The 22,113-nt window shown below is 35.2% G+C and overlaps 1 protein-coding gene across 20 annotated transcripts in view; it reads left to right on the top strand.

Moving 5' to 3' along the window:
* The window catches only part of CAMK2D (calcium/calmodulin dependent protein kinase II delta), a 313,697-nt gene that overhangs the window by 212,731 nt on the left and 78,853 nt on the right, over nucleotides 1-22,113 (top strand). For 11 of the 20 annotated variants that reach the window (XM_078445804.2, XM_060654324.3, XM_060654318.3 and 8 more), the window contains exons 5-6: nucleotides 9,544-9,609; nucleotides 12,714-12,786. In XM_078445804.2, the coding sequence (XP_078301930.1) occupies nucleotides 9,544-9,609; nucleotides 12,714-12,786 (139 nt within the window). Of the gene's footprint in view, nucleotides 1-9,543; nucleotides 9,610-12,713; nucleotides 12,787-13,734; nucleotides 13,808-22,113 lie in introns of all 20 variants that reach the window. The other 9 variants (XM_060654320.3, XM_060654319.3, XM_060654322.3 and 6 more) reach the window with 1 other exon arrangement.

The following is a 22,113-nucleotide window of genomic DNA, read 5'->3' as shown; positions in this document are numbered from 1 at the left end:
CTCAAAATAAATAAATAAACAAACAAGCAAGCAAACTTTTAAAAAGTTATTATAATTTTCTCTAGGGATTACATAGGCATAATAACAAAATATGAGCAAAAATTGTGGTAATACAAGATATTTTTAATATGACAATGATTTTAATATGCAGATAAAAATAATCATGTCCATATTGCATTGTTTGAAACTTAGTCTAGTGAATGACAAATTATAGCACAGGTATCAAGGTTTTAGTTTATCTTTTATGTAGTAGTCCTTCTGATAGATTTACTAAATTTCAATTGTGCAATTCACAGATAATTTCTCTATAGCACTCAAATTTTTCTAAATAGGTGTAATTTTCTACTCTTTTAAAAATTTATTTTGTAAATATTCTCCTGTATTTCTTTAGAATGTCTGCAGCATATATGTAAATCTATAAATGGTCATTGTTTTTCTTTCTGTTCGGGGTTTTTTATATTTTTATGTACATTAAAGCATAGGGTATCAGGTATCTTGTTAAGATGTTTGGTATGTGTTAGAAATTTTCCCTTCACTTCTTAAAATAAGTATCTATATTGTTTTACAAGTGATATTTTATAAATACGTGATATGTATATAAAAAAATTATATATATGATATAATAACAGCTGGCTATAAACATATAAAAACAACTTTTTAAATATATATATGGATATTTTTATTATATGTATTATTAAATATATATATAATATATATTATCTTTTTAAATATATATATTATATATAATGTATATATATATATATAAACTCTGTTTTATGTACATAGGTACTGTGATGTCAGTTGTTATGTCTTCTTTTGAAGAGTTGAGCACATTGTATCAATTCATCCATCCTCATAGTATATGTGTGCATGCCAAGCAGGATTTTGGTGAGCTAAGTGTAGGACTGGTGCAAAGCTATGTAATTGCAAGTTATCAACTACCAAAGAGGTAAGCTGTCGCTTACTTAGTAGACCAGTCTCCAGTCAGAAAAGATATGTACTTGGGGCGCCTGGGTGGCTCAGTCGGTTAAGCGGCCGACTTTGGCTCAGGTCATGATCTCTCGGTCCGTGAGTTCAAGCCCCGCGTCGGGCTCTGTGCTGACAGCTCGGAGCCTGGAGCCTGTTTCGGATTCTGTGTCTCCCTCTCTCTGACCGTCCCCTGTTCATGCTCTGTCTCTCCCTGTCTCAAAAATAAATAAAACATTAAAAAAAAAAAATTAAAAAAAAAAAAAAAAAAGAAAAGATATGTACCATGATAAGACATGAGAGAGGCAAACAATTCTTTTGGTCTCCAAAACATAGCTTGCACAGCCCTAAATTTAATTTTAAAATTTCCATAAGGACTTATAAAGGATTCTATAAATGTCTCATACCTCACACACACGAAAGAAAGATCATTTACTCTAAAATTTGATACTTCCAGAATGAGAACACCTTGGGTGCCTCAATGAATGTCCTTGGGTATTTCAAAGGGGTTTTGGAGTTATAGTAGGCATATCTTGGTGAGTGGGGGATTATATGAACTAAAGTACTCATGGAACTTTGTCAAACATAGATAGAGTCACCATTAGTCCGTTGGTGTTTCTGTGCCTTTAGAAAAATCTGCTGGTGTGGTGCCTGGGTGGATCAGTTGGTTAAGCATCCAACTCTTGATTTCAGCTCAGGTCATGATCTCACAGTTCATGAGTTTGAGCCCCATGTGTGCTCCATTCTGACAGTGGGGAACCTGCTTAGGATTCTGTCTCTCCCTCTCTCTCTCCCTTTCCCCTATTCTCTTGCTTGCTCTCTTTCTCTCTCTTTCTCTCCCTCTCTCTCTCTCTCAAGATAAATAAATGAACTTAAAAAAAAAAAAAGAAAAAAAAAGAAAAAGCTTCTGGTATGGGCACTTTGCTTAATGAGTGGAATAGGGCTGGATTACAGCCCTCCCTTTCTCCCTTGATTTGTGCCTTTGTGTAAAACACAGATTACACAACCTTTATCTGGTCATGGGTGTGAATGGGGAGAAAGGCTATCTTTTCTTTTTGCAATTTATGAATAGGCAAAATACAGCTGAGAAACGTTTTGGCCTGACGTGACCTCACACAGTTGGTTAATATCAAACCAGAATATTGAATTCACTTCATTCTCTATTTGACCATGCTGCCTAAAAGTGAAACAAATTGTCAATTTTATTAACTGGCTGATATAGAGCTATTTATTAGCTTTTAAAATTATGGTAAGGATAATTTCCTAAAGCCCTCTGGAACCCACAGAAGAAATAAGAAATAGCAGTTTGTAGTAGTCTTCATTAAATTATACTCTTTATGTTTTCTTCATCATCATCATCATCATCATCATCATCCTTATCATCATCATCAAACATTTTGGTTTGATGCTTTTATATTGGTAAAATACACATAGCATAAAATTTGCTATCTTAACCATTTTTTTTAAATTTGTTTTTAAGTTTATTTATTTTTGAGACAGAGAGAGACAGAGCATGAACGGGGGAGGGTCAGAGAAAGAGGGAGACACAGAATCAGAAGCAGGCTCCAGTCTCTGAGCCATCCGCCCAGAGCCTGACGCGGGGCTCGAACTCATGGACTGCAAGATCGTGACCTGAGCTGAAGTCAGACGCTTAACTGACTGAGCCACCCAGGCGCCCCTTAACCATTTTTAAGTATACAGTGAAGTGTCACTAAGTTCATTCACATTGTCATGAAACCATCATCACCATCCATCGCCAGAACTCTTTTCATTTTGCAAAACTGAAACTTTGCACCCATTAAACAATAACTCCACATTCCTTTCTCCCCTGAATCTCTAGCAACTATAATTCCACTTTCTGTCTCTATAATTTTGACCGCTATAAGTACCTCATGAAATCATACAGTATTTGCCTTTTTGTGACTGGCTTACTTCACTTAGCATAATGTCCTCAAGATTCATCTATGTTATAGCATATGGCAGAATTTCCTTCCTTTTTAAGGCTGAACAGTATTTCATTGTCTATAGGTACCACATTTTGCTTATCTGTTCATCTTCCAATGAATAGTTGGTTTGCTTACATGTTTTAACTTTCATGAATGATGCTGTTGTGAACTTGGGTGTACAAATATCTCTTCAACACCCTGCTTTCAGTTCTTTTGAGTATATACCTAGATATAGAATTGATGGGTGTGTGGTAATTATAGTTTTAATTTATTGAGGAACTGTTTTACAGTTTTCCACAGCAGCTGTACCATTTTACATTCCCACTTTTCTACATCTTCACCAACCCTTATTTCCTTCCTTCCTTCCCTTCCTTCCTTCCTTCCTTCCTTCTCCTTTCCTTTCCTTTCCTTTCCTTCCTTCCTTCCTTCCTTCCTTCCTTCCTTCCTTCCCCCTTTCCTTCCTTCCTTCCTTCCTTCCTTCCTTCCTTCCTTCCTTCCCCCTTTCCTTTCCTTCCTTCCTTCCTTCCCCCTTTCCTTTCCTTTCCTTTCCTTTCCTTTCCTTTCCTTTCCTTTCCATCTGCTGTCCTAATGGGTGTGAGTGGGTATCTCATTGTGGTTTTAATTTGCATCATTTTTTTTAATGTATAGTTTTACAATTTATTCCTTGCCTTCAAGAAGCATTCATTTTGTTATGCACATCTTTGAAATACGTTGCCTGAGTGTTTAAACAATCACACAATCCTAGATTAAGGCAGTTTATTGAATCACGCACACACAGATTATATGATAAGCTTAATGGCTGATTTGCTCATTTGGGGAGGTCGGTAATATTAACAGAACAAAAATAACCCATCCATTTCTGCTTTTGCTTTATTCTCTGTGCCCAATTAATTGTGGTTAGCAGTGTTGTTTTCATTCATGCTTTTTCTTGGTCATAGAATAGGAAAAACAGTTTTAAGAATATGAACTTTTGATAGTGGTTCATATTTTCCACATGCATTTGTGAAAGATGAAATGAGAAAGGAATTGCAGAGTTGGCAGGAGTTGGGGATTGTGGGAGGATACAGAAGGTATCAAGAATAAAGTAGAATAAGATGAGAGAAAATGAAATCCAGAGTGATATTGAAAGGATAGATTCAGTAATCACAGATTAGGCAGAAAAACAAGAATAAAGTAAGTGCTCCTTCGAAGGATATGGAACCTTGCCATCCCACTCCACTCCCCCACTCTGCTGAATGACCACATGTTGGATGGTGCCTGTGAATGTCTGTCCTGTGTCTGATATCCCAAAGTGTGCCTCTCCCAGTGTTTTGCCTTTCCCCTCCTGGCCAGAATCATTTTTGAATGGAATCAGTTTCAATGGCCTGCCTCAGTTTTATCATCTAAATTGTTATTCTTACTATGACTCAGCAAATCTATTTACATCAGGATCAATAAGAAACTCTTTGGACCTTCTAGTAAAGCAAACTTCCAGCCTTTCAAAATTCCCATCATCCAATTTGGAATTCATTCAGAAAATCATTTCTGAACAACTTCAGGTAATACGCTACTTCAGAGGTGTCATCAAATACTAGATATCCAGCTAGAAAATAGGTTATGTAAGAAGTTGATCTTGGCTAAATAAGATACCAACAACGGGGTTAAAAATGAAGCCAGGGTTTTGCTTGTAATCCCTCCCTCCTCGGTTTGCATCAGCTGCCCCCCATGCCCACCATTGTACCTTTAACAGGACTGGATGACACATGTGATTCTGCTTGTGTCATGGTTACACCACTTGACTCTTCCTGAAACAGTGGTCATTCACCAGGAACTTATGTTTCTGAACCTATGAGAGAGTCATAATGTCAAATGAAGTTGGACAAATAAATGTTCTCTGTATTTAATTTTGGTAACAAGAGGCATAGGTTCAGTTCTTTAAAAAATGAAATGTTACACATTTCTTCCCCATATTGTAAAACACCATGCTTTCATTCCCTTTTCAATCTCCAATCCAGTTATGTGACTTATAATGAATTCAACAAATGCTTCTACATTTGTGATCAGACAGGATTATTTCATAGACAAACTCTATCTTGTGGGAAAGATACTACAAGATCCAGGACTGAAATATATGATTTTGTAGGGGGAAACTGCCTGAAAAATCCTTACCTTCTTATCAAAATATAATGGTTAGTGATATATGAAGAATACCCACCTTAATGCACTGACATATGATCATCTCCCACATATGCCTCTCTCTGAGATATAAAACTCTGGAATCATTCACTTAAGAGCATTTAATGAGCTTGTTAAAGGCACTATGACTCAGCTCTGATTATTTTATAGTGAAAACACAACAGATTTTACCCTCCCAGAGCTACCATACTAGTAGAGTGACAAACATTAAGCAAATGAGTACATAAATGAACACATAATTATATTGGTGATAAGTGTTACGAAGAATAACACAGGGTTCTAGGGGGATAAGATAATGTAGATGAGTGGAGGTCTGAGGATATAAAATTTAAGCCAGATTTTAAGAGTAAGAGGGATTTAGTCACCAAGTAATAGAGGTAAACAGATTGAGAATATCCTGGAAGAGAGACAAGCATGTGAAAAGGCCCAGGAATGGGAAGGAGTTTGGTGCACTTGAGGAACTGGAGGAAGGCCATTGTGGTTGGAGTAGGATGGAGAAGGGGTGCCAAGGAGGGTCAGAGATGGGCAGAGTACAAATTTGGCAAAGACTTGAAGGTCATGTCCAATATCACTGGACAGCTATTTAAAGGGCTTCCTATAGTCATGGGACAAAATATGAAGCACATTTAAAGCTGCTTTCTGGAGAACTGATGGCAGAGGAGCAGGAGAGGAAGTAGGGCCAATTAAGAGGCTATTGCAGTAGTGCAGGTGACAGACAGTGACTGCTAGTGGCACCATTTGTTCTTCCAGAGCCCAGTTTTGGACTCTACTATCTGCTTAGACTCATAGTCAAGGCTGTAATCCTCATGAAATTTTATAAATGTTTCATTCATTATAGAACTACTTTCAACGATTTCTGATATAAATCATAAATATATAGACCAGGAACAAAACGACAGTTCATTCTGCTGGATAACACAGAATGAATCAACATCTCTACAAATAACAATAGCAGCAACAAAAGTATTTATCTTTTTTGATATGTGAAATCTCATCTTTTCATGATTCCAGGATTATCTTATTTTTCCCTGTGACCCCTAATGTTCCAGAGATTCATAAAAGGCAATTAATGCTAAAAATATATAATTAATATGCCTCACATAATAATAGAACTCTAACATTAATTTATTCACAGAAGTTTGAATTAGTTAATGAATACTTTATTCATGAGGCTGATTCAATTTGACTTTGTATGAAATTTTATATAGCATGCTAAATTTTTTTAATGTTTATTTTTGAGAAACAAAGTGTGAGTGGGGGAGGGACAGAGAGAGAGGGAGACACAGAATCTGAAGCAGGCTCCAGGCTCCGAGCTGTCAGTACAGAGCCCGATGTGGGGCTCAAACTCAGGAGCGCTGAGATCATGACCTGAAGTCAGATGCTTAACCAACTGAGCCACCCAGATGCCCCAAATTTTCAATCTGTAACTACTGCTTAATTTTGCACTCCATTAAACAATAATGTCAGTGTAGAAATATGTAAAAGTTAGAAAATTCAATAGTTTATCTTCAAGGCAACATGTTCTATTAGAACTCCATCTTTACCTTCCCATTTATCATACATACAACAGAAATGATAAAAATGGTTTCATTTGCACAAGAATGTTTTTAAATAATGGGAACAATGAATGTTAGAAAATGAGAAAGAGTGCTGTCAGAGATGCTTAATTCAAAATAAAACTCTACCCCTTAAACTTCTTTAACAGCTAGAATGGTTCATTGAAAATTACTAGAATGCTAGGCCCCAAGTGTTTTTAATAGTCTTCTTTAAATACAAACATCTTAAGAAATAAAACCTATTGCCATATATAAATTTTAATGTTTTTTTTTCCTTTTTAAGTGTGTATAAAGTCCAGACTTAGAGTAGATGAATAGCATGGTTTTCTGACTTGTTAATTCATTTAATCATTACTTCAGTACTCCTTAATTGAATAAATATTTGGGGTTAGAAAAAAGATCAGTAAGTTATGAATCCTAGTGATTTAAGATATGACAATTCTCTTGGAATATATACTATACTTACGGAGCTTCTCCTGGAATATACAGTATATTTAAGGAGCTACTATAAGCAGCAATATCACTGATGTCAATAAGCTTTTTAATCGATATTTGGTAACATTTCACAAACCACACTTGTTTGTAATGCAGATTTTCTAGGTACCTGTGGTCAAAAAAAAAGATAAATATGGTTATATATCATATTTACCTACTCATATTCATGCAAAGGAAGAAATCCTACAAAACTGTTATTATAGGGATGATAATGGGTTTGTTGGAAGTATCATCTGTCTATTATTTAATTATTTTGTATTATAATTTATGTGATTGCATTATTGTAATTCTAACTGGGGAAAAAAACCTAGGTGAGGTATTAAATGAAATCACATGTACATGTAACCATGGTTTTCAGAACAAGCCCATATGAAGCTTTAAATAATTTTAGATGCACATTTTATTTGTAAAAACAATAGGACTGAAAATAGTGACTCTAGCATTAAAGGACTTATAAATATCCAGAATGCAATGGAGAGGAGTCAAAGTTGCATAAGCTTTCAGACATGTTAACAGTCTTTAGTATTATATCTTTTCCTTTAGGAAAGGAAAATCCAAAAGAAAATAATAACTAGTGATCTCTGGAACATGTTATCATTTGGTGTTATTTCAGAACTTATTAAAGCAAGTGAAAACCAGAAGGAAAAAAGAGCTATCTGAAGAGCAAATTTATTTCTCCTTCCATAATGTACACACCAAGATTTATAACTTTACCCAGTGCTTTTTCAAATCACTCATGCCTTCTAAACTTCTGGAAAGATTGACAGTATAATTATTGGAATGGCTATGTTGTGTGGTGATTGAGAGCAGGAACTATGGAATGGATGGCCCGCCTGTGCCACTTATATCTGTATAATCTTGGGCAAGTTACTTCTCTGTACCTTCATTTTCTCATCAGTAAACTGAGCTAGTGTATTTTCTGTGTATCTTTAAATATACTTGTCCCCATCGCAGACAATAATTACAAGGATTTATGAGTTAATATGCTTAGTACACTGTGTAGCACATGGTAACCAAATGTTATCTATTACAAGGTTAAACTCCAAAGTTGAAATTTAAAATCAAGCCATATCCTAATAGATTAGGAAATGGCTGATACGTGAGAAAATGGTTCATGTCACTAATAATCAAGAAATATTAACGTGAGATAACTTTTTCTAACTTTTTTTTTTAATTGGGAAAAAACTGTCGGTACCTTCATGATGTTTGCGTAGGGGTGGGTAACAACCACTTTGGAAGGCAGTTGGCCTGGACTCATACACACATATGCATATGTCTATTTATTAAATAGGGAAAAGACTTCTTACACAAAATGGTGCCCATGACCTTAAGTGAAATGAAAAAACAGAAGTAGCCTAATAATTTACCTATATTGCATGATTCTACTTTTGTGAGGAAAAAAAAATGTTTTCTTTGTGTTTGCAAGGGGACAAGTATATTTAAAGATACACAGAAAATTGAAAGGATATACATAAAGTTAAAATTAGTTTTTTTCCAGAGGGTGGAATTGGGGTTGAGGGACAAGGGGGTACTTGGTACACTTCCATATTTTTAAAATTTGCTAAAAAAAAATCACATTAAAAAAATATATTTGAGGGGGGAGCCTAAGCCAGAAAATCACTGGTTAGGGAATTCTAGCCCCAGAACAACAGTCTTTTGGACCTGGAGAAGAAATGGATCCGAAAGATAGTTACATTTACGTATATACAGAGCATTGGTTTGAATGTACTTTGTAGAGTAACTAAATCCAGTTGCTGAGTTATGGGAAACTCTTCACTTAAAGATGGCTGACAGATATGACTTCTTAGTTGGCAAGAGATCAAGTTGCCAAAATCCCTAAGTCTGTGTTGACTGGCAAATACATGGAGCATAAAGGGAATTGGGGTGCTTTACAAAGAAAATCTAGCACTCAGCCCAAAAGCAATATGTATTTTAGAAGGCCACCTCTAGCCCATAAAGTCATGTGTACTGCAGTCTAAAAAGCAAGCCCGTTCAGAGAGATGCAGACTACAAATGCATACTCTATAGCCTTGAATAGTAATTGTCTTCTCTTATTGTTCAGAAAATATTTTTACACTGTTCACCACAGTTCATTAGACCTTAGTTAATATTGGGAGAATTAAAATGAAGAGTTTCATAGAGATTATCTGTGGACGAGATATCTCTGAATATGGTTTTGGTATACAGAAAATTGTGTCCTCAGGATCTAGTGATACAAAGATATGTAGAAAAGATGGAAATGTTTAGATTAGTATAGATTGTTATGAAAACTGTAATGTAGTGTCTTAAAATCCTTTGTTTTGATAATTTTCAAAACAATCTGAAAAAAATTCTATATGAGCATGGTGCAAGTCTATTGATGCTTATTATTATTTTTAATGACAATATCTTGATTATCTTTACAGAGTTACTGGAGGTGAACTGTTTGAAGACATAGTGGCGAGAGAATATTACAGTGAAGCTGATGCCAGGTAAGTGACTTGCCCTGAGCAAGATACAAGACTCAACATTCAAATGACACTTGCTCAATATATCTCTTTATAAATATATCATAACCCTTAGTATTTATGAGACTCTCATAAAACCATCTGGGACTTCTTCTCATAAATGAGTCCCTCTTAATTGCTATTTGTCTCTCTTAATGTTTCCAAAATAATTGGTTTGGGGGAAAAAAAATAGAATCTGGTCTAAATGTTGTTATTATCTAGCATCTACAGTTAGTCTTTTAAAAATGAATAATAAAATATACACTGTACTGGGAATGACTTCTGCTAAAGAGATGTACTCTTTTAGCAAAGTTAAGAGATAAAAGATTAAGATCTTCTAGTCTCTAGATCCTGAGCTGCCCATGATGGTAGTCCCTAGTGTCACATGGCTATTTTAATTTCAATCCGTCAAAATTAAAGTTAAATAAAAAATTTAGTTTCTCAGTTGTACTAGCTACATTTTGAATGCTTAATAGCCTTAAGTGCTAGTGACTACCGGTTGAAGATAGCAGATACAGAACATTTCCATCATCATAGACCATTCCACTGAACAGCCCATGTCTAATCAGAGAGCATAAAAAAAAAATAGACTACAAAAGCCCAAGTGGTCTCCTTAAAGCATTTATTAGGTGTTTAACTCTTTGGAAATTCCAGGATAGCTTTTGGAACTCTCATATGAAAAATATTTATTCAGGTATTTCAGAGGGTTCAATATTTCCCAATCTTGTTAATTGTCGTCATCTTTAACAGTGGCTATACTGTACATTTTCTCTCATTTGAAACTTCCTAGGCTGCACAAAGGCAACCTTTTTGAAGTAACATTAATTTGCTTGCCTAGGTACTACTTAGACTGTATCATGTTAGTTTTCCTTGGTGTTTCTTTACACATATTCAGTAGTTGGCACTTATTTTGAAAACTCTAGCCTTGAGCAATTGACTCTATATTAGCCATGTAAATGAGATATTCTGAAAATTCAGTTACTTATTGTCTGCCCCCATTCTCTAATGCTTTCAGAGCTTCCTAACACTTACTAATCCCACAGTAGCCTGCCCTCAGCAGATAGTCAGCTGATAGCCGATTCCCTCCCCATCCCTTCAAAGCAGCACATGCATACACAGGCTCACTTGCAAATCTCTAATTAATCTTCTTGGTTTAATGCCAGTTTATGACATTCTGTGAACCTTATCTGTACATGACTACATGCTAATTTTTTGATGGAATTTTTACTGCCAAGGTCAAATAGAAACTTCCATGCCCCTTATACTATGATGAGTGAATCACCACTTGCTCAGTTTATCCCATTTCTTACATTCGGCCCCTGAAAAGAGGCTTCAGAGCAGCCTTGCAATTAGCTATTTGCCCACTTGCCCAAAGAGAGTAGTAATTTTAACTAAGGTAGTAAACAAGTTAGGGAATTACATTTATTTTGCTATTTAAAGTTATGTAAAACAGGTTATTATGTTTGAAAGATATTGGTTGGAATTAAAATAGAAACTGTTTTCACTATTGAAGAACCCTACAGATAACAGGGTAGACCCTATAAGTTGGATCATTTTATATGCATGTTTCTATTAAGTTTTGGAATTCACTATAAGTTAATTTTTAGGATAGGTCCTACAACAAAATCAAGGAGAAGGAACAAATCTTCCCACGTACAAACATAAAGAAAAAGTCTTTCCTTACTAGTCCTCAAGAACTTAAGAACTGAATCCATTCTCACTAGCAAAAAATGATGTAATTCATTTAATTTGAATTATTGTTTACTTCTTTATTTTGCATTATTCATTAAACCTGATGACTTACACCTGTGGTTGAAGAGAAAGTGAAATATTTCTAAAAAGTAATACAAAGTGAAGGGAAAAAATTCATAAGATTTAAAAAATAATTACCAACACACACTCAAATAACCTATATAGTCAAAAAGTAAACGATGTTTAGCCCCTTTAATGGTACTCTTTATAGAGTTAGCATTGGAAAATCATAACCACAGTCATGTTTTTTTTACATTCACATTGTAAGAAATCAGATGGTGATTACTTTTTATAATTCAAGGATTTACTTTGAAGTAATATTATTTTGTACATTAAGTGGTTGAAATGTCCTTATTAAAATGTTTGTTAATGAATATAGCTCTATACATAACCTGTATTTGAATTGCACAGTAAATTTGTACAAAATACATCAGTGTGATCTCTATTATTTTATGTCAGATGACAGTTCATGGGACCTTACAGGTGCCAATCAATGATTTATCCCCTTTAATTAGCAATCTGTTTGACATCAGCGAGCCTTTAATAAGAATAGTATAAATTGTACTTTTTGACATTGTATAAGCAAAAGTTTTCCTTCACTGAGGTGTATGGAAATGTATCTAACAATTACTAGTGTTCCAGGGTATTAAAAAGTTGTTTGTTTTTTTTTTTTTTTCCGTAAGTTCCTAGCCCTTCTCCAGAGTATGCCTCTCCTGAAGAGGGATTTATTTTATGTCGTGGGTTTACTTGAAATTTTCCCTCTGTTATTGAGACTTGCATTGGTTTTCCTCTTAAATATTCTACAAGAAGCACCAGTTCTAAGTCAAAATGATAAATGTGTCCCTCCATTTTTTTAACCCTCGTTTCACCTGCCACTTCATCTGTGTTTACCCTCTTGTTTCAACACCTATGTTTAATTGTGACCTCAGATTTTAAACAGTTTAGATGTGTATGAGAAATACTCATAAATTTTATATTGCTAAAGGAATTTCCCAGAGCATTATGGGAATATTTATGAATTTTTCTCCTTGAATATGGAAATTTTGACTTCTATATACAAGTGATTTAATATGTACACTTGCAATGAAAAAAACACACAACTCAAATTGTTTTGTCTGAACATGTCACAAACTCTATGTTGGATGTCATTTTTGTTAGAACCAGAATTAGCTTTATTCAGCGTTATTAAATTCCAATGTAAAGCTAAAAATATGTTGTGAAAATATAATTTTTGTTTGTTTGTTTGTTTCGTTTTAACTTTCATTTTATTTTGTATTCAATGTGATTATGTACCTTTAAAATGTTCTCCCTTCCATTCTGCCCTTGTATCTTTACAGTCATTGTATACAGCAGATTCTAGAAAGTGTAAATCATTGTCACCTAAATGGCATAGTTCACAGGGACCTGAAGGTCAGTATATGGAGTCCATAAATCTGAATCAAAGGAGGTTTTTTTTTGTTTGTTTGTTTTATTTCTGGGGAAAGGGCAGAGGGTGGGTATTTAAAATGGTTCCCTTGCCTTTCCCAATTTTTCCCTAAAATGACTACATGATGAAATGATAATGCATGATGCCTCTTTCAGTTTGCTCATCTACAGGCTAAATATACATCATAGCAGAAAGGAAAGGACAATATTAAAAACACAACCTGTTAAGTTTCCAAGCAGTAAACTACCAGAGGCGGTTTGGGGGCAGGCTTTCCTGAAATGTCCAGCATTCACCTGGAGATAAACTTGGCCTGTGATGTATGTCCGCCTGTAGATTTAAACACCACTTCTGTTCTGAGACCATGGGTTGCTGTAGCAAAACAACTGGCTACACATTGCTCCATTTGAGTCTGATGAACCCTCAGGCAAGAGGTAATAATTGCCAGCTAAATTAAAGCACAAGAAGTTAATGATTTATCAAAAATTCATTATGTATCCTAATTTCACCTTAATGGTGCCTTGACTGCTAATGTGACAGCCTTTGGAATGATACTGAAAAATGGGAGGGAATAAGGAAGCAGTTTTTTTATATGGGGTGGAGGTGGACCACGACAGCTATAAAAATTTGACTTGCATTCCAGTTCTTTTCCTATAAGAATTTAGAACTAGAAAATGAGCTCCTGAATTAAAATATTTTTAAGAAGGTTTTTGTCCTCAAACACGTGGATCCACATTTTCTCTCACATCTGGCAAGATCCTGATTGCGCTGAGGTAGTAGTCACTCTACTTGAGCAATATGTTTACATTACTGAAGGTGGTAAAATACAACCCAGTTGTCTGCTGGTTTTGCACTGTAACCCAGTCTCTCTGAGGGTATACAGACAGTGAGTGTAAGCTTGGAACTAACACACGCCCCCTGGTGTTTGCATGCAGTCATTGCATTCAGCAGATCCTGGAGGCTGTGCTACACTGCCATCAGATGGGCGTAGTCCATCGGGACCTGAAGGTGAGTAATGCTGTTGGAGAAGATAAACCACCACACAATTCCTAATGACTGTTCAGCTGCAATTATGCCTGTAAAGGCAAAAATATGAGCAAGAAAGTTCCAACACATTACGAAAACACATTCCCTTACCACAGTCTCACTTATTTCATCTCTTCTCTGGTACACACTTGAGACTTACATAAATCCCATTTCATCCCGAGAAATAATGTCCTACCATTAACAATAAGTAGGTTGCTATATTTCTTTCCTCCTAAGAATATAGCACTTAATGTGACTTTGAGTACGATTGATGGTCTCTTCTTCAGTCTGAACTCATTCTGTGGACATTGATCAAACATACTATTTTAGAGTCATACTGTGTATACCTAATATAATGTAAATAGTTATGAAAATTATAAAGAGAGTAGAGATAAAGTCATTGAATATGTTTTTGGCCCAAGTTATTGGTGCTAAAGGACCTCCGTTTTGGGCTCTGAAGTCTCTTTCCCTCAATAGTAGTTCCAGGAATTCTGAGGACATTGAGGCTTCCTGGCTCCTTGTTTATTTACATTCCTAAGTACTAAGATACTAGTGCCTTTTAAAACAGATAGGAAAAAGGTCAAGCAGATTTAATGTCAAATAATATTTATGTAACCTGTATATGGACTCATACCTTTAAGACTTCACTCAGTTTCTGATACCATTGAGGATGAGAAATGTTCAGATCACTTAGAAATTAAACAGTTCAGGGGAAGGCTTCTCTTTCATCCAATCTCTGTCCCCTTCTCTCAGCACTCTAGTTTCACTTATGGAATTTCAGGGATCTAGTGAAGGCCTATAAATTTAAGTGAAAGCACTGGGTGGGCAAAATAGCAAATTGTGAGCACTATGTGGTTGTCATTCTTTGTTTCAAGCCTCAGCCACTTCCAGGCATTAGTACAAATGTGGCCAAGTAATGTAGAATGTCAACTGTGTGTGTTCAGTGGGAGGACCTGGGCTGGTTTCTCACTTGCAGACTTCCCTAGTTATGATAAATTGGTAAATCCGTAGTTACCATTCATTTAGTATGCTCTGGAAGAATATATCTCTAAGGATCCACAACAAGTTACTTGAAGATGTGATGTGTAAGCAAAGTATCACCTTAGTCTCTCAGATCTTCCTTCGATTTCAATTTGAGTCTGAGAGCTTTAAATGTCAAAAGCAAAGGTATGGTTAAGGGCATTTTCTTTTGGAGAGCCAAGATGGGACTGTGTGCATCTGCTAACGCTTTACCAAATGTACCCATCAGGATTAAGGAAAAACAATATGTTCCTTTGAAAATTCATATCTTTGGCAATCACCTCAAGAATTCCCTACCAGACATGTAGAGAAAGTCCCCGTTTTGTTACTCCTCCGAGCTTTCACTGTACTACTATCCTAAGTGAATATACATGAGCATACACATTTATTTGTACAATTTTATCAGATACTCAATTTAATACATTATCATTTGAAATATTTTACTCCATGTTATGTAATTATAAGTATACTCTAAAAGCCAAGATTGAAAAAATGTTAATTCTCTTACATGACCTTAAAATCTATCTTGTGGGGTCATGATATTGGGCTTCTGTAAGTGTTCCAACTCAGCTGAGCTCTTCAAAGACTGGAGCTTTCATCAGAGATGGCAGTGGGTCTAGGTTGTGGGCTGTGCAAAAATATATTTTCTGACATAGGAGTTAAATTCACTAGTTAAAAACTCAGGCAGGGGGCACCTGGGTGGCTCAGTTGGCTGAGCATCCGACTTCGCCTGAGGTCATGATCTCGTGGTTCATGGGTTCGAGCCCCGCGTCGGGCTCTGTGCTAACAGCTCAGGGCCTGGAGCCTGCTTCGCATTCTGTGTCTCCCTCTCTCTCTGTTCCTCCCCTGCTCGTGCTCTCTGTCAAAAATAAAGATGAAAAAAAAAATGAAAAATTCAGGCAGGTGATTTTTAGGGAGGCCTGATACCAAAGGAAATAACCTGCACATCACCCAACAAAATGTTTTTGTTCTCCATCCTTATTTTGATTTTGGGAGAGGATAGGAGTATGCTTTGTGTAGAGCTTGTTATAATTTTTGTGATTATCTTGGTTTCTGTCAAATTCCTGACTTGAATAGATTTCAGTTGAGTCTAGTTTTCAGGGCATGTTTCAGTAGGCCATTTCATAACATGATACGAGAGTTCATAACATAATAAAAGAATATATTAGAGGAAGTTTATACACACACCCTGAGTGTGCTAAATCTCTGATTTTATGTCTTTTATATCTACACGTATACTTTATCTGCTAAGTATACTGCTTGTAATAGTATATTTGCCAATATATAAAATGAAAGAGATAGGTAAAATTTTTTATTATCAGGCTTTAAACAAAAATTTGCCCTCCTATTCTTAGGTCATATATTTTTGTTTCCATATCTTGATTCATTTGTTAATTCGTATATAATACAGATGTTTGATGCACAGTTTAATTTGTCCATATCAGTGAGAGAAAAACACAGAAAGTGTTCTGTTTTCCATCCTTATTAAAGGCACCTACAAGCATATGAGTACTGTACAATTTGTTTGTAAGCCCATCCTAGAACAATAGCTATATTACTGTAATACCTATAATACCTACTTATAATACTACCTGTAATACTTCACAGTACCTAATATAGGACTTCATACCTAGTAAATACTTGTGGCATATGCTTTCAATTTAGGAATGAATGAAACTCAATGAAAAGCACATTTACAATATAAAAAGCATCATTGAATAAAATAATTTTTGTGGATGTTAGTTAATATTGAATAAAGAGGATAAGTATATCCTCTTTGATACGGTCATAACATAAAGATCATTATCTGAATAACTGCCACTCTTGGGAGCTTCTTAGACAGTGGAATCCACCAGATGGAAAATTATAAGGACCTAGAGACAAGGCTGAGGCATAGCAGACAATTAGGGGATGTCCTCAAACAAGCAGTAGAATAAGGTTCCATGTGGTGGGATATTAGCATAAAGGAAGCACATCAGTCAGAGCCAGACAGTATCCAGTGGATACACAAGCCTCTTGTCTAATGTGCAGCCAGTGTCAAACCTAAGCTATATTAAGGAGTATCTACCAGTGGTGACATAATTATGGTACTATAGTTGAATATGATTCTCATCTTTGGGAGAATTTGGATCAAGGTGAGATGTTAGTAATAAAAATGATAATAGCTGCCATTTATCGGGCATTTACCATGTACCCTATACTATGATATCATATGAATCTTAAGAGCTTTATGAAGAAGGAGCTTTGATATTCCCCATGTTGCGTAAAGAGAGCTTTAGCAACCACTAGTGAAAGAACTTACTCATGGTCACTCAGCTAGTGAGATATGATTTGTGCCCAAGCATTTTGTTTCCAGTGTCTGCATACTTAATTGCTACCATTTCTCAATTCGTTAGTTGGATAAATCAAAAACTTTACAGAGGCCGAAAAATAGGTCAAATGATGATGGGAAAGTAATTTCACCGGCGACAGTAAGAATTGGGAAATGATTTTAAGATTTGTGAATCAAATGATTAAAATGATCCTGCCTATGGATGTTCCAGAACTACACAAAATCTGTATCATTAGGAATAAGAGAATAAGTTACTTTTTAAGATATAATATGGAGTGGAGGGGGACAATATAATTTGCCAAAAGATTGGTGTCCGAAGTATAAATTTCTTATTCAGGAAATCAGTAAAGTGGCATTGGTCCCAGCCTTGGGAAAATGAGGCATAGAGAAGAACGATATGCATTTGCCACATGTAATTTAGGCCACATCAGACAATCAGTTTGAAGTACCTAAAAATAGACTGTTTACAAAGAATGGATTGCTATAACTCAGTGTTGAGTGTTTGTGAACTGAGGATTGAAAAGTCAGGTATAAAGAGAGAGGAACAAACATTCATCAAACATGTCTTGAGTACCTGTTGAGGCACTGTCATAACTCCGGGCATAAATTACAGAGCAAACTAAGAACAAACCTTATGTGGATAGAACCTATAGGCCACTGAATAAAGATCATTTTAAAATATGTATCAGGGCTGTTCCTCCCAGAAAGAAGGATATACATCACATGAATACTGCACCCTGAAAAGCATTAGGTTAAAAAGGTCGCAGTAACACATCACAGCTCTTGAGGTCACAAGAAGTAGAGGGATATCAAACCAGATGTGTTCTCTCATTTAAGAGCCTGAAGAGTACAGTTTCTGTGAATCAGTTAACAGAAGTCAAAGGAGGCAGCTCTATAGCTGCGTTTTATCATATAACTGTATTTCACACAAAGGGGTAAGATTTCTTCAGTTCAAAGTACAGCAGAAATGGTTACCAAACTACTTCATGAACACCAATCTGGTTAGAAGACTTCATATACACACAATAATCTCTTAGCAGCACATCGACACCTGTAAACTGCCTTAGCAGAGAATGAGCTACCTCCTGAAAAACAATGTTATTTAATGGAAAAGTCTTTAGGTCAATAGATGGAGAAAGAGAGGGAAGAAGAGAGAGAGGTATAGAATAGGTTTTTAATGAAGGTAATAATTCTGGAGATTTGGGGGCACTTGAAAACTTTTATAGGAATAAAATTAAATTTCAAACCAGAAAAGAAAGAAATTAATTTTCTGGAGGACTATGACATGTAATAAATCCTCTTTAGCAATAGATATATCAAATTGTGAATGTCTGTTTTGAATAATTATAAAATCACAATTATTCCACTTTTCTCAGAAGCATACTTAAATACAAGTTTAACAAACTTATCATTTGTGTATAATGTATGTCGAGGTGCTTTAGAAACTATGTAAGTGATAAATTCCATAATTCATTAGTCATTCTGGTGTCTCTTTATTGAACCTGACAACTGTGTGTCAAGCCATAGAGAAACAGTAGGTGATTGAAACAGTCCCACTGTGGTCACCCTCACTTCTTTCAGTCTACCTGAAAATATGTGCTAATGATGTAGAAGTAAATAAAAAAAAAAAAAAACAGGAATGGAAAACAGACAATTCTAAGGAACTTGCTCCATATATGCATGGTGGTACAAATAATACTTCCTAATCACAGACTTACAGAACATGTGTCAGCTGAAAACTCCCTGTGCTAAATACATAAATTCAGGCATCCATTCCATATAAAAATAAAAACAAAAGTCACTTGTACCATGTGCACAAAAGAACTTCTACCATGTTCATGAGTGAGATTGGTATTCAAGCTTTGCAATTCATGCAAACTTTCACTTAGTTTATTTCTAGGAGCTTTGTTCACACCTTCTTTGGCAAAGGAAAAGTGACTGAAAACACACCAAAGCACAGAATGCTTATCTTCATGTTGAAATAATTGATACACTTCAATAGAGGAAAGAAATCTAAAAAGACAATTTCAGTTCCTGAAAACTAATATGCAAAGAAATGTAAGAATTAAATAATAATGGAATAATGAAACTAATAACTAGCTGTTTTTATAATATTCATAAAGGAAAGAGTTATAAAAAATAAGTAAAGCACACATGATGTTGCTGCACATGTATAGTCCTAGTATTTGAGTTTTATTGGCTAGATTTATTGGCTGTGATATGACTGATGCTGAAAATGGTCACCACTTTTGCCAAATCAGTTCCTTCATAAAGATCACACTAATTTAGAAATTCTCATATGTTTGTGAGATTTTTGAGAAGCAAGATTGAAAATATGTCTCATAAGTTCTCCCCCTTGTCTTATTTGGATATGGGTAGTAAATATTTTTGAGTATTTCAGATTCTTTTGCAACTAGCTACTTAGTGGACTGTCTATACCAATGGTATAAAACTTACCCATTTTTAATCCATTGGAGGAATTCCCTCAGTCTCACATCTTTAAAAGAAGCAATCAGAAAGCTGGCTTCAAGTCCTCCATCTTTTTTGATGTCTCTACCTCATTTAGACACTGAGGAGTTTGAGTCATTTTATCTCCTATGCCAGTCTCTGTCCTAAAAGTGATTCAAGCAACTTGCCTAGGTACTTTGAGATATTTGAACAGATTCAAGAAAATCTCAAATCACAACTAACAAAGTTGCCTCTGCATCCATATGGAAGTCGAAAACAAAACTTGCCAACAGTTGCTGCTCATTACAGCTGATATGCTATAAATGGTTGTTGACACTAAGACCAGATGTCATGGAAAATCCTGCATCATTAGGAAGCAATTGGGTGGGGAAGGAACCTGTGTGTGAGAACATCAGTAGAATCTATTTAAAAACCGACCTAAAAAGTGATCGCATTATAGGAATTTAGAGATAATCTCAATATATAAAGATTAGCATAATAGATTGCATTAAATTTAGGAATATAGACATCCTCCAAGTTATAAACATTCATTGCAAATGTGATGTGCATTTGAAAGTTGAAGGGACTCATTAGCTCTAAGACTGTGAGTTACCCATGTCCACACAGGACATAAACCTAGATCTTCATCTTTTTTCTAGGTCATCATGTTGCCCATTTCTCTCATGTTCATCTGTACATTGGAAAATCTGTGTTTCTGATTTCACCTTTCTCCTTTGCTTTACAAAATCAAAATAGTCGAATAGTAGCAGATAAGAGTGTAGTGGTGATCCTTTTTAAGGAAGCAGCCACTAATTAGCTGTAAGATTCTACCATTTTAGCTTTTATGAAATATAGTCACAAATTATCTTCCTTTCTGTCGGTGTTCAGAATTTGAACTAACCTACTTGCCAACAAACTTTTGTAGTACAACATATTTTTTAAGTTGGAAGCTATATAAATAGTAGAACATGATAACAGGATTATTCAAATTTTGGATATATTCCAGAGAGTTGTATATAGTTCAAATCTGTGTGCTATTTCTAATGTTTCATTGAAGCTGGTCATTAGAAGCAATCTTGTGATGAAAGCAAAGAATTTTATGAAAGCAAAGAATCCTTTAATAAAATCAATAAGCATCCTGATTTTACAGTTTGCATTCCATAATTCAATATTTTAGGTTTGCCTAAAAGATATGTACAAACATGAGGCCATTTTAGTGCTATTAATTTTTAAATCTACACAGTAACCTTGAAAGAGCCCTGCCTTTTCCTGTACATAACTGCAGCTGAACAGTCTTCATGGGTAGAAGGTGAAACACTGATCCAGATGGATTATTTCCCTGGATGACTCATGAGGCCCTATAGAGAGGTCTTCTAGGTCATCTCTAGGTATGAATATTTGCCCCAGTCATTCAGAGGCCATGCATGATAAAATTCTAAGGTGTTCCATTTCTTCTGAATTGGCAGATACTTGGTGTTTAAGGGCATAATGCACACAGCACTGCCAAGAAACGTTTTTGATCTAGTGATAAGAATAAAAGCACATTAAATATTTTAAAAGTTTACTTACTGATGGCGCTGGCATTTTCTCAACAACTTCAGTATTATTTGATCTAAAAGACCCCAAATGACTGAGATTTCTAAAGTGATTGGAACTCTCCTTGAATGAGTGTGGTTGACAAATTAGGACAGATGTGTATTAGCAGAGATCTCTGACATCTCAATGCTTTTGAACGTGAAGGTTACAAAGAACTAAACTATTGCTTAGAGTTTGATGTGGTTTTTCCAAGTCATTTATTCCATAAATTAATAGCTGGAAATCACATTGTGATTAAATTAGAAAATGTGTGAATGTAGTGGGCCATAAATTTTATTAATGAAAACAAAATGTCAAATATTAATAATACAACATTGTTAGGTACTGTACTACATTAATAGACAACAGAGTTCCAACTAATTTTGAGTGTTAGGTTTTTACTAAAAGTTATTTCAGCCTGGAGATCTTTCATATCCTTGAGATATCTTTATCCCAGTGTCCACATTAAATTACCATGTGTTTAGTGTTGAGGTGATTAAAAAAACAAACAAAAAAACCCTATCAGCCCTAAGAAATTACAAAGTTTTCCTTACAGTTACCTATTGTCATAATAGTGATGAATCTGATGGCAGTGAACAGCAGTAGCCCGAAGAAGCTGGTACTTGATTAAAACTTACTTGCCTACACTCTTATTTCTTGTAGACTTAACCTAATTTTTTCCAAGTTCTGGTTATGAGTCTTTGCTAATTTGCATGGCTGGCTTAATCAATAAATATTGGTTTAGGCTGTGTTTATACAAGGTCAAAACAACCAACAGAATTGCTTAATTCAGTAAGAAAAAAGTAGCCATTTCATGAAAAAAAAAATTATATTAGTTTGCTAACACATAAACAGAACCAATTTGAATGACCTGAATATGTAGATTTCCAGACAATTGTTTTGGCACTTGTAG

The sequence above is a fragment of the Panthera onca genome, chromosome B1 (assembly GCF_046562875.1).
Source record: "Panthera onca isolate mPanOnc1 chromosome B1, mPanOnc1 haplotype 2, whole genome shotgun sequence".
Taxonomy (NCBI): domain Eukaryota; kingdom Metazoa; phylum Chordata; class Mammalia; order Carnivora; family Felidae; genus Panthera; species Panthera onca.
Note: the sequence above shows the minus strand (reverse complement) of the source record. Positions and strands in the feature narration are given on the sequence as shown.